The 23175-nt window shown below is 32.3% G+C and overlaps 1 protein-coding gene across 2 annotated transcripts in view; it reads left to right on the top strand.

Moving 5' to 3' along the window:
- LOC123697440 overlaps positions 1–20843 on the top strand; it is a 36957-nt gene extending 16114 nt beyond the window's left edge. For both annotated transcript variants that reach the window (XM_045643959.1, XM_045643960.1), the window contains exons 2-4: positions 10879–10927; positions 11501–12194; positions 20415–20843. In XM_045643959.1, the coding sequence (XP_045499915.1) occupies positions 11502–12194; positions 20415–20429 (708 nt within the window). In that variant the 5' untranslated portion in view covers positions 10879–10927; position 11501 and the 3' untranslated portion in view covers positions 20430–20843. The remainder of the gene's footprint in view (positions 1–10878; positions 10928–11500; positions 12195–20414) is intronic.
- The last annotated feature ends 2332 nt before the right edge of the window (positions 20844–23175 follow it).

The raw sequence follows: 23175 nt of genomic DNA, 5'->3' as shown, positions 1-23175 counted from the left end.
TAGATAAAACTCAAAGGTGACTGATATAGTGATATATCAACGCACAGCCCAAACCACTGGACGTATCGGGCTGAAATTTGGCATGCAGGTAGATGTCATAACGTAGGCGTCCCCTAAGAAAGGATTTCCCGAAATTCTTGCGGGAACGGGGAAAAACGGGGATGCACGTACAAAGTCGTGGGCGGAAGCTAGTTAAATATAAACAGATAAATGAAATCATATAAATAAAGACGAGCTATGACGAATTGTTAAATGTTATCCGTAAATATGATTTGAAATACCTTGTAGAGCCTATAAGTAATGATATTGGGTAGTTAAAATTAAATTTAAGAGTAACAATATATTATATCCGAAATAAATAGTACCTAGATACTAATACGAACTAATGTACACCATAGTTAAAACTTTACATTGATAAAATCATTTTTTCGGATACCACATATAGGTAGGTACTTACATTGAGAAAAGGTAACTAGGTACATTGGCGAAAAGACTTTTAAATTTTCCAAAACGCAAGAAGCTCGCAAAAGTATGTAAAGCAGAGAAATTTAGTTTCATTATATGGAGATAAGATAGTATCTTACCGATTGTTTTTACAAACATTACAAAAGTTAGAAACCGTGTCGGGCATGCCGCCTCTAATTGGTGCACATCGTGTTCAAATGGTGAACGCGTTTCTTTTGTAGGTGTTAATATCATATAATTATATACATAATTAAATTATAAATAACCTAACATTGTGTTAGATACATCATGTATGATAATTGGACTTGTCAATGATCAAGTATCTACGCGAGAAGTGGAATTTTTTGATGTAATTACAACGTACAACTATTTAAGTCACGCTGAATTTAATAGAAGCATCGGTGCCTCAGTTGTTTCTTCGGACTTTAATATAAAATGTGGGTTCGAGCCTCGAGGTCAAACGAGCGTGAAAGACATAGAGAGATATTTCATTTTCATTTGCACTTTATCCCTATAACCACTGATCGAAGTGGTGAAGGAAATTATTGTGAGGAAACTAGCATGTCCAAATCAAATGTTTCGATAACATATTGTAACATTCGCCAACATCACATGTCTCTGCGTGGAACCTTTCGGGAGCTTTTAGTTCGTATTGTTGATGTTTAGCATATTTTATTCAGCAATGATTAGAACTAGTGTTATCTGTCTATATTGCAGAAAGGAGCAAATTATATAATTAAAAAAAAATAGAAAAATATATTTGTCACCTTCGTGATCATAATTTTTAATTTATATGTACCTTTTCTCTATTTCTTTTTACGTAGACCTTATGCAACATTATCTACAAAGTACTAATTACACTCAATTTCGCCAACAAAACCACAGATCAAATCGTACATCATACATGTAATATAAACTTATGAGCCGCAGAGCATGAATCGTAACAACACACCGCCTCTCGCCTCTGGGCCACTGACACCGATGTTGTTTAACCGATACATTATGGATTGTGTTACTTATTTACGTTAGGAATAGTTGTAGGTACCGTTTTGCGATTTGATGCTGTTTGGAGAATATTGTTCGTTGTTAGATCTGATTTGGTTGTGTCTAGTAGGTTTTGTCTAAGAATTTGAGAATCAATAATTTATTAACTTCAGTTGAATATTTAATTGAATGAGAGTAAGATTTTATAGAATAGATTATGCAGATATTTGTAGTACTTACCTTATTATTTTTTATATTAAAACAGCAATATAAAAATAAACATGTTATTCACTGTATACGCAGAAAAAGAAAATTATACCCAGTGCACCCAGAGTGCTTATTTTCGAATTTGTTCCTCTTTATGTTTTAGAGCTTTTATATATATCAATCTTTGTTTTATTCAAAAATGCTCCTTGTTGCTTCTATTATTATGTAAATGTCACATGACATCGATTATTTTGATTCTGAAAATGGACGGTTTCATTGGTTTCATCAATGACATTAACCGGTTTAACTGGTAGCGTAAAATATAATGCAAATAATATGAAAATTAAATCATGTACTGCCTGATAATACCTCATCTATACTCTATTGATTGTATTAGGGTTCATTAATCGTTCTGATAGATCTAGTTTTTGATGTAAGCCAGATCCTTGAGTTTTATGTTGGCGGAAAACATTAAACATAAACCTATATGAAGGTGATAACTAATCTGTTCTCTGTCTAATTCGCCATTATACAATTACCATTTTCATTTTCATTATTGTTCCCATAGCAGAGATCAGCCAGGATTACAATACAAATTAAAAATTAAACTGTCTTACCACAAAAAAATTTAGACAGCGTTTTTTTAAACGCGGGTTTTCTTTAATCTGGGTTTTGTCGTATTTCACATAGAATTCACTATTAAAGTGACAGATCCCTGGTTTAAAGTTAGACTGTGTTTAAATTATTTTGTGGTAATACCATAAAATTCATTCCAGTCGATTTAATTGGAAAATATTCTTTTCCAATAACGTTTTAATTGATAGATATTCCGCATCGAAGTTTATTTATTCGTTTTTTTACCATCCAGTTAACTTCATTCAGTTAATTACTTTGTAACAGTCTCCCATATAGGTTCTACTTCATATTAATGGATTTAATCAGTGTAGTTTTTCTATCAACTAGCGTATAACCGTGGTATAAATATTAGTGAGGCCGCGTGCCCCCAATCCGTCACGGCAGATCATGTTATCGCTAATTTAGCCTTATCTAGCTATATCTAGGTCGACGGCTATGACGATTATAGGGTTCCGTAGTTTTTGTTTGCTAAACTTCTTTAAAGAAGACAGTGAACAGCTCTATTTTGTTAGTAAGGGTTATAGCTATGTCGAATATAGGGTTCCGTAGCTTTTCTTGTGAAACTTTAAAAAGCAGGTATCGTAGAACTCTATTATGTTAGTACTTAGTAGGTAGGTATTTTAATGCCTCGAGGCTCGAACAGTATTATTTTTTTATATAAGTACCTTATTACCTTAACTTTATGTTATCTGATTTTCTAGTCTCGCAATTAAAGAAAAAATAAGAAAAAAATCCTTAGTAGAGCTTTTTTTTAACCGTTGATTATCCGTCCAATAAACTCTTAGGTACCAACAGTATACTCATGTTAATAATTATATTATTATTATCTGTGACAATACTATAAAATGTCAAAAGCCAGTTCACGTTTTTGAAGTGGTTGTTAGATATTCGACGAATAGGTTCCTCTAGTATACTTAATTATAAAGCTGAAGAGTTTGTTTGTTTGAAGTTTTGAACGCGCTAATCTCAGAAATTGCTGGTCAGATGTGAAAATTCTCTCAGTGTTAGATCGCCTATTTATCGCCGCGCTAAGACAAACAGGAGCGGAGCACTGCGGGTAAAACCGCGGGGCACAGCTTGTCTGAAATAAAAGAAAAATATAAATGCGAAACCACTTGAATTTATTTATTTTATACCTATTCAGTAAGCATGCTGTAATTCGAAGTAGGTACCTAATTTGGAGTTTCATGACGTCAAATTACGATTTGAACTATGTAAAAATGGAGCTGAGTTTTGGGAAAATATTGTTTACTTACAGTATAAAAATTAAAAAGTGATAAAAATTATTCTAATAAAAGAAACAGAAAAGTGTAGTGTAGTACCTATACTAAATATATTTTAACCAAATTAGGTATCTCAACAATTTATTCCATCTTGTTATAAAAATATTCATATACTATAAAAAATAGATATATATAAATCTCGTGTCACAATGTTTGTCCTCAATGGACTCCTAAACCACTTAACCGATTATAATAAAATTCGCACACCATGTGCAGTTCGATCCAACTTGAGAGATAGGATAGTTTAAACATGTAGGTACCACGGGCGAAGCCGGGGCGGACCACTAGTAAAAAAATATAAATTAATCTAATGACGTCAATTGCCTCATAATACCTAAATTAAAAAAGATTATTTGATATACGATTATATTATGTTAAATGCATTCAAGTTGTATCTAGTAATGATTATTTAAAGTCTCTTCAAGTACAAAATATATAACTGTATACCTATTATGTAACTGGAAAATATTACAATCTTATTAAAAATGAAATTAGAATGATGTATTTTTATATTACCTACATAATATATTATAATAGTTTGGAAAATCCAAAAGTGCACGCCTCATAATCTCATCCTTTACAATAAAATTGATTATTTATAAAGAGTACGTGACTATAAATATAAAAATGAAATAAAATAAAACATTTGGAAAAGTAAAGAAAGCGGTACCGTAATAATTGAGCTATTTTTCTTGTGGCCCCACCTAGATGTGAAACTGCGCAGGTTTAAGGGATTGACTACCAACTTATTTTTTTAAACCTTGGCTTATAGTATAAAGAATCGAGTTTATAATGGTGAATTTTGAGTACACTATAAAAAAAAAAAAAAAAAATTCGATATTTTTTTTGTTTATTTAATAACAATTAAACCACATCGAATCAGACCCTGAAAAATGAAAGGGTTCTATTCCTGAGCATACTCAAGCGTAAGAGAAAAAAAAAGACTCGATTAGTAAAGTATTTCGGTCGCTATCGTGTTAACAAGAAAAAGGATCCGCACATACAGACACACGGACGTCCAAGACAGAACTTTTTTAAACTGTTTTTTAACTAGTTTAAATAACAAAAATGACATCAAAAATATCATGAACGTTAAAAATAGTGTTTTTTCTTAATATGTGTGTGTATGTATTATCTTACAAGTGCAATGTATGATACATAAAGACATTTTAAGTTTGAAAAATCAGATGTTTTGCGCGAAGTGACAGTAGTACCCACCTCAACGCTTCGCTTATGAGGCGTGCAATATGATTTAATTATTTTATCTTCATAATATCAAAATGATTCCTTGCTTATCGGAAACTAGTTAATATGTATTTTAAAGCTGAAGAGGTTGTTTGTTTGTTTGCTTGCTTGAACGCTCTAATATGAAAAACCATGGGTCCGATTCGAAAAATTATTTATTTCGTATTCTTAAATTTCTTGATCTGTATACCTATTGTGTTTCTCGTGTCAAGCACAAGTCAAGTTTTATCGAACGTTTAAGAACGTTCGCGAAAGAAACTTTTAATAAAATAATAATTCAAATGGAATGGAATGGAAGCTCTCATAAGAACAAACATAAATATATCTCTGGGTGTTTTTACCTTACGAAACAGAATGTATAACCCTAAGTTTGCGTTGATTAAGAAGGAACTAGAAAGATAAAAATTTACTCATTGTTTTCAATACAAATATCAGTGATCTGTCGCATGAAAATGAGGATGTCAGAAATTTTACGAAACCCTTATAAATATAAACACGAAATTACGGAATATGTCGAATGCTGTTTATTACGTAGGTACGTCTTTTTAACAAAAAGTAGTATTATTAAAAACCAAGTCTCTCCTCATTTCCCTGCCACATCGATTGGATAACATTCAAACGGAAATGTGATAAAATTGTCAGCAATTTATTGTATTAGTGTGTGAATTAGGCAATCGAAGTGATGCCCTTACTCCGCCGCAAGGCTGGCTTTGACGTCAGAGCGAGGACACATCGACTGTGTATAACGACTGTGTTGTTTTTCTAACATTATTATTTTATGGATGTGGTATTTTACTGTATAGCCTTTTTTCTAACGCTTCATGTGTAATTTATTGGATTTATTTATTGAATTCGGATTTAGTAGCAGGTGATAAAAGCGTTATTTAGTGTTACCAGAAATAGAATTTTAATAAAAAAATATTCTTGAATTGCTTTGACACGATTATTAATGAATGTGTAAAATAACTCCAACTATTAATAATTGAATGCATCTTATTATAAGCGCTCATTTTGCATCAAACAAAAAAATAATTTTATGAAATATATTCACTTTTGCACTTCAATTAGCCAAATTAGAACTTATATTAGGTAAAAATTTACACTGTCTACCATCTTGAGTAGGTATTTAGTTTTCTAACTGTTAACAGTTAACATGTATTTAGTTAGTATCTTGATTAAGTTATAAGTCATTAGGGTTGTTACAATTATAAGATGACTAGAAAATAATCTTACTTTCAATGACATCGAACATCCATCCAAGTTTTATCAAATAAAATCGTCGACCCGGTTCGTACGGTCACTGGTTAGTTCCTATACGTATATGGCTATTCGTATAAAAATTGTCGCTCTAGTTCGTACTAGGGCGACAATTTTATGTGAGTAACTTACAATATTGGGATTTAGATTCGATTCTGCTGGAAAAAAACATTGTTTTTCTCTTCTTTCTTGATACTTAATGGGTTTTCACAATTTATAATAATATTGTGTAATTAAAATATTTATTTGAGTATGTTTATCAGTTGTATATTTACCGTGTAAGCTTTGTTTAATTTTGAAATAGATAGCGTACCACCTGTTATATAAATTGATAATGATCCAGAGATTTAACATCTTAATTCTTAATAAATAAGAAAAATATTTTGAAATTTTACATAGTAAGTAATAAGTATGTATAATGTATATGGCAATGATTATATTATCTTCAAACAAATTGAAACAACAAACTATAATTCATTTATTAATTTAAAATAACCGATTAGAAATGTTGCTTAGTGGATATACTGCAAATATGAATAATAATAATATATTTTTTAGCAGGACCGTACATAAGTTGATATATAACGATCATTAAAAAAAAACAAATTACTTACAAAAACAATTAATTAAAACAACAGTTTTTTTTAATTTAAATGATTTGATTTATAATTAATGATCGTTATATTTATACATAAATACTTACCCATGTACGGTCCTACTTTAAAAAACACGATGCCATTGATAATATTTATGATTATAATAAAAAATCACTATAATCTACGTCGGCACTTACGTAAATCGTAATTTAGAATGCATTAATTGATTTGAATTATTTATAAACAGAAAATAAATAATTTGGCTTATTAAAATGAATCTAGGAATATATTTATGTCTTATTAAAATAATTTATCTTTTATTATAATATCTATAAGTATATACGTGTACATAGCGAAAAGGTAAGTAAGAATAGATGCAAAAAAATACCATTATTTTCTAAAACTAAAAGGTAATTTTTGAATTAGAATTTAAAAAATCTAATGTTTTAATACCTATACTATGCAACAGGTTTGCACGATCGCAGAAATTAAGCGAAATATTTCCTAATTACCTACTTCAAAAAGAAGGCATTACAATAACGTGAATACATAATAATATAAACTGTAATAAATACTGCATCTTCCAAAAATCAGCTTTGAGAACTTTTTATGAAAGAATATTTTTAAAATGTTTATTGCTATGTAAAAAAAAAAGACGTGTGGCACCCGGGGACTGGCGCGGACCGCGGTATAGCTATTGCAAAGCATGGCTTCAAGCCACACCTCCGTGCCCGTCGGAGTGGGAAGCATGAAGTTTTTTCGTTACGGAATTTCTGGATTCGGTCCCCGCGCTCAAGGCCTGCTATGCAAGGGACATATTCTCGTTTCATGTTATCGACAACAGTATCACGGCGCGTGTAGCAAGTGTACACAAAGATGCATTTGCGTCATTGTTATACGCCTCCATTTCATGATGGCACTCAAATGTGCGGTTTTTCTGTACCTCTACTATTGAAGGTTATATTTCCTCTATTTTGTCTTCTTTCCTGTTTGGAAGTAGGAGGTAGTATTGTTAAGTCAGCTTAAAACATTTTTCTACTGGGCTAAATTTTAAAGAATTATGAATTGTCAGTACTGAATAAGTTACGTTAAGAATAAGTTACGTAGAGCCAAGAGTCATATCTGTACTGTCGAATTTTCTTGATACATCAAATATTATACAAAAAGATTATAAATACTAGCTTCCCGACCCGGCTCTACATGCGGTAGACTATCGAAGATTGATCGTATGAACTCAGAAACCTTCGTGGGCTCATACCACACACAACATCACTTTGATCATCACATGAATCATGATCAAATGAATAGTTCTTAAAAGAACATACAAATGAACATTCATTTTATATGAAGTATAGAATATGTAAAAATTACAAATTTCAGTCCAGAAAATTATCATAAATTTCATGAATACATCTAGTTTCTATGCCTACAATTAATATAATGAAAATAAAACGTTAAATTGCGATTATGATATTTGTGTTGTTAAATATTTAAAACCACAATCAGAGCTTATGGTCTCATCTTTATGTAATCTAGTATAAATAAATAAATGATAAAAGATATAACACTAATGCAAGTAATTAAGATAAATAGATAAACAATGTTTTACGCGCACAATGGATAAGAAAGTGAATATTGAATTGTGTTCATTGTTTGTTGAACTTGTTTATGTTAGAGATATTGTGGTAGGTAATAAACGTAATCCACATAATGTTGACAGTCATTTATTTAAAACAAACCTCTGAAAGTAAGCTTTGTTTTACTTTCATTTGTTACAAATACGATCACCCGGTGACACTTCCTACTTTGAAACTTATGAAGATGAAAAAATAAAGGCGAGTCCTGTTTGTTTATATGAAGAAGAGTTCGCTGACTTTTAAAATATTCATGTTTTCACTTAAGTACTATTTTTCATTAACCTGCTTTTAGTTTAAGCAAGCACTTTTAACGAAATAAGGTTTACTAGTAGGCTATGGTGTTGAAGTGCGTTTTAACTTGTCACAATGTAATGTACACAATTAAACAATTAAACTTTTTATATCTTTCAAATTATAAACATTACCGTACTAAAAGATTAAAGATCTCTAAAAAATTTTACATCATTTCTATGTAGGTTTTGCGTCCATTTATTAAAAAATAATTATTTAACTATGTATATAGGCAACACTTTATAAGCGCAACACAAAAAAATGCACATTGTGGTAAGAAATTTTGCTTTCCTTGATCTTTTGATGTATTTGTTTATTATTAATTGAAATCTAGTACGTATTACAAGTCAAATAATTACCCGAGTATAAGTCATAATTATAATCAAGGAAGCTGGAAGAACCTCGAATGCAGTCACAAAGATTTACATCAACTGAAACCGATTTTTATGACTATTTTGCATCTTATTTGCAGAAACAATTCATAATGTTGAGGAAGATTATTTTTTCCTTGTTATTTATGTATTTCCTGATAATCTTCAAAATGTATTTTCCTTTCAATTCGATTTTGTGATAGATTAAGTATCTCCTTATATTGATGATTTAGTGGTTAAGTTCTCTATAAAAAGTTCGAGACAGAATGAATTTACAAAATTTCATTTTTTTTTGTATTTTTTAGAAATTGTAATTTTCAATTAATCTACATATTGTTCTCATAAGCATTTCTCCAATCAATAAAGGAAAAACCTAATTATTAAATTGGCTTATCAAATCTAGGTATTGTGTTTTCAAATAACCCGAACATTGACCACTATGGCCAATACATTCATAAGCTTTTTAATATAACCACAGATATAACTTTCAACAATAATTGCTATCAATAGCGTCACTAATTGCCTACATAAGAACCCTTATAACATTACTTCGCCATTTAGACAGACGGGTAAAATTATATCACCAAGTTATTTAAGTCGTGACATGAGATGATTAAAGCTATTGTTCTCATCATTGTTGAAAGGTTTTACGTTTAAACTGTATCATACTTGTGCAATTAGATTATATCATTGTTTATTACAGTGATATAATATAATTGCACAAGTTGATCTAGAAAGAGACTAGTTATCAAATAATTACTGCGATTAAAAAAATATCACAATTATGTATGGATACAATGTAAATGTTTTTGGGCATTATATTTATTACTTACTTACTCCTATGGCGCTGAAAGTTTAAACCCCGAAGTGGGTTTTGGCCTCTGAGACGAGAACTCACCACCTTCCCCGGTCTGAGCGGTCTCTTGCCAATTTTATTATTGGCTCGTTGCACGCGCAGGTCCATCTCTATATTCGATCGCGCCAGCGATACTTATTACTTAGGTCGTCCCCCTCGTCGGTCGTCATCGTGCCACGTCACGGCCAACCGGCCATGGCCCAGGGGCACTATGGTATTATTCATTTTGAAAATAGTTAATCCATTTCTGTTTTTGTTGTCGATAATAGTACCTTAAAAAGGTAGGTATATAGGCAATGATTTAGGAGAAATCAAATAAATTCTTTATAAATATATAGGTTCGTTCCAAATTACCATTATTTTGTTATAAATATCTAATCGTAATCGTATGTGAGAAGACTGAAGTGTTTGTCTGCTTGCATTGTAATTGCCTTTCGATCTTCTATGCGATAATTAGTTAGTTTCTTAAAATAGATAATTAAAGATTTTCTGTTATTCATATTAACACTTCCTGCTTTCCACAGCTACAGTAATGTAGAGTTGGTTTATACTTAACTAGCTTTCCGCCCGCGGCTTCACCCGCTTTATCTAAAACCTAATATGTTATATATTATGTTATATATAATAATATTAAAAACCTTCCTCTTGAATCACTCTATCTATTAAAAAAAACCGCATCAAAATCCGTTGCGTAGTTTTGAAGATTTAAGCATACAAAGGGACATAGGGACAGAGAAAGCGACTTTGTGTTATACTATGTAGATTGTAGAGTGATAATGTAGAGTATCTATAAAGTTTTCTTTCATAAGGAATTTTCCTAACGATTAAGGAATCGTCCCAGCTGCAATGTTACTGTCGTTACATGCATAAATAGTAGATAAATAACATGAATAGATACTACATTTTTTACGTTTATAATATTAAAAGAACTTAGGTTTTTATAGTAACCTACGCACATTAGAGATATTCCTACTTATTATATCTAGAGCTTAGATAAAAAATGTTTTATTTTATTTTTCTTAGTGATTAAAATTCTTCTTTTTTTTCTAGGTTGCATGGCTATTACTTCGTGGAGGCAAAAAGGAGTAAAATAAATAAGGTAAAACCATAGAACGTTTTATTTCGTTTCTAAGTACTTACACGTGAATAATATTTGCGTCATTGGGAGCAAATGTAAAATAGTGTTACGGATTACGAAGTACTGTATGCATAATGTAAGGCCTGAGTAAACATTCCTTCAAGGTTCGAAGGAATTTTTGAGTCGTAATCGTTTTTCCTTATATTTGACTCGCTTATATGAATGAGTTATTCACGTCGAAAATTTTGACTGCCAGATAAACATATTGTGATGTTTGTTTTTGTTTTCATGTTTGTGTTTGTGTTTGTTTTGTAGAATGTTTTTTTTTGCAATTACGTTAATGTAAAGGTTTTTTGTATAGCCTTGATCAAACTTTGTATATTGAAGTTTTTATATACTTATAGTATTTTTGGTATTGAATATTTGTTAAGCTTGCTGCTGCTTAATTGTATCAATGTAGTAATTAGTGTTTATGCAAAATTATGTAAATTAATGATTGTTCCGTGAAAACAGTAGGCAAATGTCGCGCACAAAAAGTAGACTTCTGGAAAGAAATATCCTAATTTACATTGAATGACAAACATTGTTTTCCAGGATGCCGCGCCTAGAGCAGCCGCCGCCGGAAGACTTCCGCCGCATTCTGCGCGAGAAAGCACTGAACCACAGTTTGTTTTACTTGAAGCTCGGCGCGGGAGTTGCGCCCGAGCAGCCCGAGCACGCGCGCGGGCAGACGGCGCCCGTCCGCCGGCAGAGCGACACTGCGGCGCGCGCGCGCTCCCCCCGCCACCCGCAGCCGCGCGTCTCCGAGCTGCTCAAGCGCTTCGAGCCGGGGCCCATGCAGTACCTGCGATTGCCGCGAGCGGTCACGCCCACGGAGGACATCAGCTCGTCGGACGATGACGACCGCGCCGCCGTCAGGCGCAGAAGCCGTGACTTGAGCGACGATTCCGCGGTCGAGCTGGAGCCCCGGAGGCGGCACTCGCACCCCCGCGACGTCACCCCGCCGCCGGACGCGATGTCACCCCGACGGGAGAGGACCCTCATTGAGGCGAACGTGGTTGAGATCGGACGGCGGGGTAGTGAGGGGTGTGAGACGCGAGGGCGCTGTGTGAGGACCCCGAGCGTGGTGGTCAGTGACTATTCTGACGGGATCGCGGTGGGAGCCACGGAGGAGGAGGTGGACTGGCTCAGGTCGAGGTCGCTGTCTGCGGACTCCGCCTGCTCTTCCTGTTCCACTCTGTCCAGCCGCGATGATGAGGAATTCGAATCTCCCCCGCTGCAAAAGAAGGTAAGAGTTATTTGATTTGCAAATATACAGTATTTATTTTAAAAATTAAATTTTTAATTTAATTAAAAAAAAATCTTAAATTATTTTAACGACAGTTCGACATTTTTAACGATTAAAATATATTATTATTGAAATAATATATTATTTAGAATGACAACAATTATTATGTGCATAAAAACAACTCTACCATAATATTCATAAAATATAGTGCAAAATCATCTCAACTAAATACGTAAACAATGTCTCATGGAGTCCCGTTACGCAACGTGCGAACGGACAAACAAACAAATAAATGAGCGAAATATTATTTAATCATTACAATCACAATTCGATCAATCACCTCCTAATGACGTCAATAGATTGTTTAAATTTTAGCTAAACCGGCTTCAATGATATATCACGGTCCATTTAAGTAATTGTTTATTTTTTGTCATTAAATTTGAATGCTGAATATTTAAGACAAAGATTACGATTTAATGTTGAATGGAAAATATTGTGTAGCTATGCAGATTACGGCTTTAATTTTAACTCGATTTGCCTTTTAAATAACAATTAGTTTACGATATTTTTAACAGTTGATAAAGTACTTAAATATTTGGAACCCTTATGCTTTTGGAACCCTTTATCTATGTCGTAAGTTCGGAAAATAAATCCATACCTAGTAATTAATAGAATGAAAGAAAAAAAGTAACGCAAATTAATTTTAAAGAAGCTTTCCTCTTTGTTTAAAAAGCTCTACCATATAATGGAACCTTCCGCGATATTTTTTACTAGAAAGAGCGGCCTAATTTTGGAAGAAGGTTAACCCTAAATAAGAAATAATTTAAATATAACAATTGTAAAATCTATTTACTTTTAATATACGTATGTTGTTTATGGAAATAGTTAACATATTCTGATTCAATACATATAAGTAATGAGAGAGATAAAGGTCAAGTGGATCTATCAAGAGAATCCACACAATATATTAGTTTAAAAATAAAATAACATTTCTTAGAAGCTCTACTATATTTTCAAAATCAAAAGGTAAACCCTGCCTTGTTAAATTAAATTGAAATATAAAATATTGACATCCATACTATAATATTATAAATGCGAAAGTAACTCTGTCTGTCTGTCTGTTACTCAATACTCAATCACGCCTAAACTACTGAACCAATTTTCATGAAATTTGGTATGGAGATATTTTGATACCCGAGAAAGGACATAGGCTACTTTTTATCCCGGGAAAATGACGCAATCCCGGAAATCCCACGGGAACGGGAACTATGCGGGTTTTTCTTTGACTGCGCGGGCGAAGCCGCGGGCGGAAACCTAGTGATTTATAAAAGAACAACTATGGAGTTTCTTGCCGGTTCTCCTTCATAGATACTGCTTTCCGAATCGGTGGTAAATGTTAAAAATATGTGACGATTCAAAAGTGTTTCAAGAAGAAGTCTAATTGAATAAATAAATGTTGAGTTTTTTGACTGTTGTCCCATAACCTAAATAATAAATATATAAGTAACTAGCAGTCCGCCCCGGCTTCGCCCGTGGTACGTATTTACTTTTTCTCTACATAAGAACCATCCTCGTACTTCAAGGAATATAATAAAAAAAAGAATTAACGAAATCGGTTCAGCCGTTCTCAAGTTATGTGCTTTCCAACACATTTTCGGATTCATTTTTAAATACAAGATTTAACAGATAAGTTCCTCATTTCATCCACTAACAACCGTTCATTTTCCTACAACAAAGTGACCTTAGCTATTGAACTGTAACCCAATCCGCGGGATTTTAGCTAACTGTATGTCACATAGCGGATGCCCACTTCCGTTATTTAGTTGTAAACAATAATTGGTCCGTATTAATTCAAAACAATATACAATATTATATTGCTTATTTTGTTATAACGTTATGAAATCAATGAAATACAATTACGTAGTTTTTTTTTCGAATCCCGCCACGTGAATCGTGATCGTATTTTTTCTAATCTTTAAATATTTCTAGTTTCTTTTTTTATAATTTGTAATTCAATTACGTATTTTTTCGTATTACATCATGAATTATTACAATTTATTTATTAATTTAAACATTATTTAATCTAATAATTTATAACTTGATGTTTTCGCTAAAAAGCTTTGATAACAATCACTATGATATGTTTAAAATTTAAATGTATGTAAGTATACCATAAATTTACATGTGTTTGAGAATTAGAAAGAGATTTATTTTTAGTTGTTCCAGTTTAGCTGGCTTTTAAATTATAAACGTTTTGGATTACAATTATAAGTAAAAAGTTTGATTTTATTTCAATTTTCATCTAATTATTCCCTTATATCCGATCAGGGGCCGAATTATGACGTCTTATTTCCAGTTTACGCCGTGAATTAAACTGACTGGAAAATTTATATTATACCATAATTAACCATGGCAGGTTATTGCGATCGTAATATGAATTTGCCAGTCAGGGCGTAAACTGTCTGTAAATAAGAGGTCATAAATTCCGGTCCAGGTGAACAATAGTACAATTTATTGAGATTATCAAAAGACGTCATTTCGTTTCTAATAATAGCCACAAAGCTTAATATAGTCTCAGTATTGGTACTATAAAACAATTACTGAAAGAACTCAAAAAGTCACATGAATATCCTTTCATATCGGCTATTACACCCATATAAAAAGCATAAACAAAGGCAATCCGTTACATAATGCCATCTGATATTATTACACATGGATTTTTCACGATTGTTAGAACCAGTTTTTATTTATATCCAATTTTCATTCTCCGCAGCAATGGAGTTACGTAATAAATAACAGATAATCACATAATTGTCCGCTTTTGTACTGAAATGTTATTTTATCAGCTAACTGTTATGCTGCGATCAATGAATAATCTATTCTATAATATTATAAAGCTGAAGAGTTTTGTTTGAACGCGCTAATCTCAGGAACTACACGGCCGATTTGAAAAATTCTTTCGGTGTTAGATAGCCCATTTATCGAGGAAGGCTACCCTATACGCTACATTATTATATATAATCACGCTTAGACCAACAGAAGCTACACATAAATATACATATAATACCGAAGACTATGTGATTAATATACTTTTAAATAACCTTGATTTACTGCAAATAATATCTAATATATGAATATGATGTTACAGTTGTGGTTTCGTATTGTCAATCGCAGTCGGCCTCCTTTCACGGCCTAGTTAGTAAGTATATTTGTTATTGGCTTCTGTAATAAAAATAATCCTTTTACCTTTGGCATATCATAGTTTTTTAATCCTTTGCAGAAGTTTAGTGCCCAATATATTTTTTTCTTTTAAATCTATACAAATATTATAAAGAGGAAAGGTTTGATTTTTTGTTTGTTTGTTTGTTTGTATGAATTGAATAGGCTCCGAAACTACTTGGCAGATTTGAAAAATTCTTTCACCATTCGAAAGCTACATTATCCACGAGTAACATAGGCTAGGTTTTATCCCTGAAATCCCACGGGAACGGGAACTATGCGGGTTTTTCTTTGAAAACGCGGGCGAAGCCGCGGGCGGAAAGCTAGTCTTTAATAAGTTAAATAATTCAGAAAATATTAGCAGTCTGTCGGGACACCTAGTAAGTATATCTACAAATATGAAATAACTAGTTCATTTCATTGAATTTAAATTTTAAATTTACTTCATGTAGTTAAATTATTATAAGAAAAATTTGTATAACATCTAGTAATTAAATCCTAAATGTTTCTTTATGTTCTTATAGTTCATTACATTTTACAACTACTTGCTTATGAAAATAAAGATTTTTATTACGTTGCTCCATTAGTAGACTGTGATTAAAAAATATAATAAATAAAGTACTTGTACTTAATTTACTTGAGCTTTTAACGAAGAGCATATTAATTTATATGTATTTTTTTCAATGCTGCTTTAGAAAGGTCACATAAAATGGAATGATATATTTTTATTTTCAACAGTCGACTCCCAAAAAAAAAAAATATTACAATATTATTAATATTATTCGATAAGGAAGTTTTTTCGTCAGAGCGAAGTCACAAGATGAGAGCTTAAGAGCTTTCATCTTGTGACTTATATCAAGATCTATAATCAAGCTGATCAAGTAATATTACGAAATAGCATTTTTACTGCTATTATCTAACACATAACCACAGATAATTTAATACTATAGACATTACAATTTACATTCAGACTTTATAGAGCCATAATGTTGCCAACTCAAATATTATGAATACCGCGTTAAGATGTCAATTGTGAACACGTTTTCGCACAGTAATAAACTTAGGGATTTTTATATTGTCATATCTTTATTGTTTTACGCGCATTGCTCTGGCAATTTGCGGTTTTTACGAGAACGTGTTGGGAATATGTTATAGTGTAGTTTTAGCGTTATATTCGGAGAAGTATCTCAATTTTAAGCTTGTGGTATGCATTTAACATTTTACTCTCATGAAAAGAGTCCCGCTTTTAAGCTAAAACTAAAATTACGAAAAGCTGTATTATATTTTTTCTTCTTCAAGAGCATATTGGAATTCCTCTCCTTTAAACAAACTGATATTTTATGATTAAAAGAGTCAGACATACCCTAGGGCAGTTGAGTAAGGTATCATTAAGACGAATACGAAAATTAGTTATGTCTATATCTATTTTTATGATTTGTGTATTTTTCGCAACATTGCAATAATAAAGTTGCAAATACACAATCGTGTATCCATACAGATTATCCGGATTTTCGATTTATCGCTAATGCCCGGTATACAGGAGGCTAGTTTTTCAAGCTATTATAACTAGTGTGAGTAAGCTAGCAAGCTAGTACTTCTGGCATCGTGTAGACAAAGCTGGCTTCATTTCTATACTAGAAAACTAGTAAGCTAGATGACAGTTTTTAATAGGATGGAGTTCTATTTTCAGGCTAGTAGCCACCCCCACCACTGATTTTACTCTCCTGGCTGGATAAAATATAGCATCATGTTAGCAAAACTCGCATATTTCAAGCCATGTCAGCTAGCCAAGAAAGTTTCAATGAGAACTCTTGCTTGAAAATCTAGCCTCGTTTATCCCGGGCATAACTTGTCAAAGTGGGCATATAAGTTTTTAAAATAGATTTCCTGTAAGATTTTTTTAAATTTAGAAGCCTTATTCGTATGAGTAAATTTATTAGACTTTTGTCTCCTTTTCTTATTAAAATTACAACTTAGTGCGGTATATGCCAAGCTCTACGCTGAACAATAATCAACATATTATTGTACTCACGTACTGAATACACAAGGGCGTTATTTTGTGAATTATGTCATGTGACACAAGCACATTATAGCAATGTAAATTTGTATATATCAGACAATGTGTCACAAAGCAACGTTCTCATGGACGGCATTGACGTCACTACTTGTATCTCGTTTCGACGGCGAGTTGTTTAGAAATCATTTTATTATAAGTTTTCTGTGTTCGCTTGAATGTAAGTTCGTTAAGTGGACGTTTTATTGTGTTATGTATTGCAACACGTCAGTAAACTACAATATAATTAGTATAGATTACTTGCTTATGTATGTATCTGTAGCGAATTCTTCCAGATTCGTTGGCTAAGAAGAAGCTTTTGTTGGTATTTAAAGTTATGAGTATGTGAACTGTTTCGTGGATAAGATTTTTTTTTGGAAATCTTTTTGTTTTATTCGACTAAATTAATCAAAAAATGATTGCCTATTTTTTCGTAGAAGCGTCATTCCGAATGCCGAATACTGATAAAACAGTTTATTACCCAAAAGCTCTTGTAAAAGTAAAGTTTACATTCATAAAGCTTCACAAGTTTTTAGCTTGACTCAAAATAAAAACTATCGAATTGGATTTCACGGTTGGTCTACGACGTATTAATTTTTGAATAAAGGTGGAGCCGAAATAGTTGTGCAATGTAAGTCTAGCTACGCACTTTGGCCGCTTTTGGTTTGTACCAATATTCTTATAAATTAGGTCACGGTAAATATGTTTTGACTCAAAGAATTAAACCAGTAAATGGATAAGATCATTTCAAATTGCTCTAGAAATTCCATAGATTACTAATGAATCACAAATAAGACTAGTCAATACATATAATAATAATCAATAAATCTTCCATTTAAAGGGCTGCCTCTCAGCTTAAGTACATAACATGCAAATGACGAATTAGCGCATGAACAATGGCTTGTTATATTTATGCATTGTTTCCCGCCAGTAAACCGATATTTTTTATCGTTCCACCCACCATTGACGTCATTCGACCGGTTTACTTCTGTGCATGTGTGTGTAGGGCCGGCGCAAACGCAGGTTTCGTGTCACTGTTAATTATTTTAATTGAAGTTTACTGCTTTATACAGCCTGGGCTAAATTGAATAGCGGATATCTGGATGATTGTGTAAAAATAGAACGTCTTTAAATAGAACGTCATTATCGCGGATTCTCTGATGAATTGCGTCTTTATAAAGATTAAGATAGCTGTAATTTTCGCTATTTATAGATCATGTTGCATGTTGAGAAATTGCATAATTAGTATGTCATCTTGACGGAAAAAATAAAGTAAAAAAAATCGTAGAAACTAAGCGTTATGTTCATATTAAAAAATGGATTTTTTGAAAAAAATCATTTTACTTTTGACCAATATTTGTAATTATATCATGAATGCGACTAATAGTTATATGTCTGCTCTTTTTTCAACAAGGAAAAAGTAGAGAAACCGAGCGCAAGCGTGCGTACTTACCTAATAGATATAGACTGTGTTTTCAGCACGAAGTTTCTTGTGTGCTTAAGCTTCTTGCTCTTACTTCTCTAGGTTAATTTTTTTTTATTGAATAAGGAACGTATAATAGTAGACGATATTGATTTATTTATACTTTGAAAAGGATAAAATAGTTGGTAGATAAAAAAATATAGACGAAAATTAATTTTTTAATTTTTTAGAGGTTGTAGAGCAATGAGGCTCTACATCCGTTCTTATTGGAAATAGTTGAAGAGCCAGGCTTTTTTTTTCAAAAAGCAACCCTGAAATGGTTGATATTGGATATAGTATTTTCCCGTTGTTTTGTTCGCGAGTAACACTGCGGGATACAGCTAGTTAAATGTAATATCAGTAACCCTAGCGACATTGCGCAAGAGCTAATCTGTCGACACTCCTGCGCACTCGGATGAAAGACTCACTAAATGATAATCCACAATTTAATATGCAATGCACTATTTGCGAATAATAAATTAATAATAATTGATATTTTTGAGCGTATGGTCAAAGAGTGGTTTTAGGGTTCAATAAACAGATTTTGGAAGTGGTATCTTTAAAATTGTTTTGTATGAAATAGCATGCTGTTTTTACTTTTGAATTTTATTTTGTTTATTGTTGATGAGTTTAGATTTTTTTAATTATTAAAATGTATCTAAAACAGAACAATCATTTTAAGATTGGCATTTGCTAGAGCTAAGTAAATAAATACCTATGTAACAGATATTAGTATGCAAATGTTTCAATAGTCTTTTTAAGTGGTCTGACGTCAGGAATATATTTTGTCTAATTTTTGTTTGAAAAATTCAACGAGTATTTAGAAATTAATGATTTTAACGATTTTTAACCGCGATTTATTCATTATATTATTATAAACAAGTATACTTTATTTTTCAGTATAATTTATGGGCTCATGTAATTTCATGCCCCAGGGATGTATATAATATGTTTGTATCGTATATCTCTTGCGCTTTCCACTGAGATCGATCTCCTACCTTTACTCTCCTTTTGTCGTAATTTGGCCAGGAGACTGGAGAACAATTATTAAATTTACCATAAGTAGTAGACCTAATATTTAAAAACGGCTATTAAATGATTAGTAACCGAAAATATAATTCCACCTAAACAGCGTAATTGTTATAATTTGTATTACTATCACAATTTACAAAGGTATAATTTAAAAAGTGGCTATGTACAGAAAAACCGACGTCAAAGAAGATAAAAGAAGTGAATCGAGGCCAATGTTGAGCCGAAGGCCGTGTAGCTTATAAAATTTGCCGCCGGTTTTTTGTACAGGGTGGTTACCGGCATGTCTTATTAGAGTATTACCTAGTGTGGGAAAGAGACGGGGCTAGACGGTTCCGCTAGCGCTGTCACGTTCCCTTACTGGAATAAATACTGCTATAAGACATACCAGTAGCCCCCCAGGTCGCTCGGGTACAACTCGGTTTTCTTTATTCATGGGCTTAAATTGTTGTTGCAGATGAACGCAGCATGAACGGTTGGCTTGAGCGACCTTTCGGCGCCACTTCTTTCATCTTTGGACTGCGGGACTGTACCAGCCACGTACCAGCTATGCAGCAGTCAAGACATTAACCCTTACGAATGCTATGTTCTATACTTTTTAGCTCTTTCACTGAAGGTCTACTTAGAGTCTCATTGTCATGTAGATAGAAACGTTTTTTGTGTTTTGCTAAAGATAACGCGGCGATCAGAATGAGTACATTTTTAACGAAATTGTTGTTATCCAACGAAGATAGTGGTAATGCACACGGTGCATTGATTTTAATGTATCCGATCTGAGCCTTGATAAAAATAAAAGTAAATGCCGGGTCCGATAATGAAGTATCGGCTTATATCAATTACTTTAGATAGTATCTATAAATATATTCGAATTAAATATACAGTATTATATTGTTTTTTAAATTAAAGCTTTATGGATTGGAGCCGTCCAGATTTTGTGCCTTATGATTTATTTGAATAATTGTGCAGCTATCAGTAGTTACTGATAACAATGTTTTTGACTAGTAAATCGTATACGAATGGATTATTTAAGCCAAAGCTTTGTAAATTATGTAATTGTTATAAAAAATTGTGTAAATTCACACTTTATTTATTTTAATGTTCTTTCAATTATAAACAAGTAAATAACTTATAAATCTTATGGTACCTCACCGTTAAATTCGGGATTGAAATGTTTTATGGTAGGGTAGACTGGGTACGATTGAAACAAAGGACGGTTGAAACAACACGAATATCTCGCAAACCGTTGGTGGGGGGGTTAGGGGACCAAGAGGAAAATGAAGCGCACAACTGTTCCAAACACGAACCACAATGCTGCGTCGATCTCCGCGCGCTTCAGCTGATTTTATAAGACCCTATTGTGTTTTTATGACCAAAAGTAAGTATTTTTGCTTGGAGATTTTTCCAATTATTGGCGTTTCTATTTTAGTGACAGTATAAAGTGTGCGTTTTTGTTTGAAGTGAATCTTGTGGAATATGACATTGTGACTAGTTTTTGTGTATCATTGTTGTTACAATTACTATAACTGTATTTTACCTAAAGTAGGAGTTGGGGACGGTTGAAACATTTTTTTTGGGTACGGTTGAAACATTGTTTTAACTATTTTTTGTATTTTTAAATGCCGATAGTACGTGTAAGAGAGATTTCGTGATGATAAATAGACTCATCAAAGTACAAAGACGCATATAAGGAAGTGAAAACCGGAGATCATTGCGAAAAGTGGCAGAGAAGCACAATTATTCGCTTCTAAGGTAAATTCGAATGCGAGATGACTCTGGCGAGCAAGAAAATAAAAAAATGGGATATAATAGAGGATATAACAATAGAAGGTATAATAATAGAGGGCGAAAACTTAGGAAGTCTACTATTTACACTGACACACAAGATAAGGAAGAGATAAGAAAAGAGCAAGAATTAATATTGAAACGAACTAGAGCTAAGCAAGTGAAGAAGCGATCGGATAGAGGAAAAAGAAAGAAATTTCACGGAGGAAAATGTAAAAGTAACACCGAAGAAACAAAAAATAAATAAAATACAAGAAAAGATATCATCAGAAGATGAGGAGTAGTTACTTATGTCTTGTTTGTATGTAACCATATTTAGAGAGCAGACCTTATTGTAAAAGAGTTACTTAATTACACAGGTCTGCAAAAAAATTTTTTTTCGCGCTCCTTCTTATTTTTGCACAAGATTATTATAGAAGTGATACTTCTGAACAGAAATTAAGTTTTAAAAAATTTGTATCACGTCTAGATTTTTTGTAGTTTAATTAGAAAGAAACCCATTTTTTGTTCTAAGAATACATCGTTATTTTAATAATTAGGTTTGAATATTACAAATAATGTCAAGAAAACTATAAGATAATATAATTACACATTATGTACATTGTTTCAATTAGTAGTTTTCTTTTCTTTTAATATTTTATAAGGAGTTTCGCGACGAATCGATCAAGTAAAATCATCAATCTTTGCTGCCAACTTATTATCTATATTTTACTATATTTTCTTTACTTATATTATACTTATATTTTTAACTAAAATAATGACCAATTCTCGAACTAAATTAATACAAATATCCGGTAATAAAATCGAATATGTTAACAGCTACATATATCTAGGAAAGCTAGTATCATTTAACGAAAACTGTAATGAAGAAGAAGTTGATAGAAGAATTAATGGGACATGGAAAAAATTTTGGGCTCAAAAAGAAATTTTAAAAGGAGACTACCACATAGGATTGAAGAGAATAGTGATGGATACTTGTATTTTACCTAGTTTGACATACGGGAGCCAGACATGGACATATACAAAGAAAATTAAAAACAAAATTACCACATGCCAACGTTCAATGGAACGAAGTATATTAAAAATAAAAAAAATACAGAAGTTTAGAAGCAAAGACATAAGAAATAAAACTAAACTAACAGATGCTCTCCGCCAAGCTCTACATCTCAAATGGCAATGGGCGGGTCACATATCGAGATATACAGATAACAGATGGACATTACTGACAACTAAATGGGCAGGACCAACAGGAAAAAGGAAAAAAGGTAAACCAAGAAAGCGATGGGCTGATGATTTAATAGAAACGGTGGGCAAAAACTGGATGAAAATTTCACAGGATAGGATTACATGGAAGAGGAGAGAGGAGGCTTTTACCCAATAAGGGGTCCGTGGAAATAAGAAAAAATTAAACTAACATTAGATACTAAAATAAATTA

This window comes from Colias croceus, chromosome 14 (genome assembly GCF_905220415.1).
Source record: "Colias croceus chromosome 14, ilColCroc2.1".
NCBI lineage: Eukaryota > Metazoa > Arthropoda > Insecta > Lepidoptera > Pieridae > Colias > Colias croceus.
The sequence above is the reverse complement of the archived record's forward strand: the minus strand, read 5'-3'. Positions and strand labels throughout refer to the sequence as shown.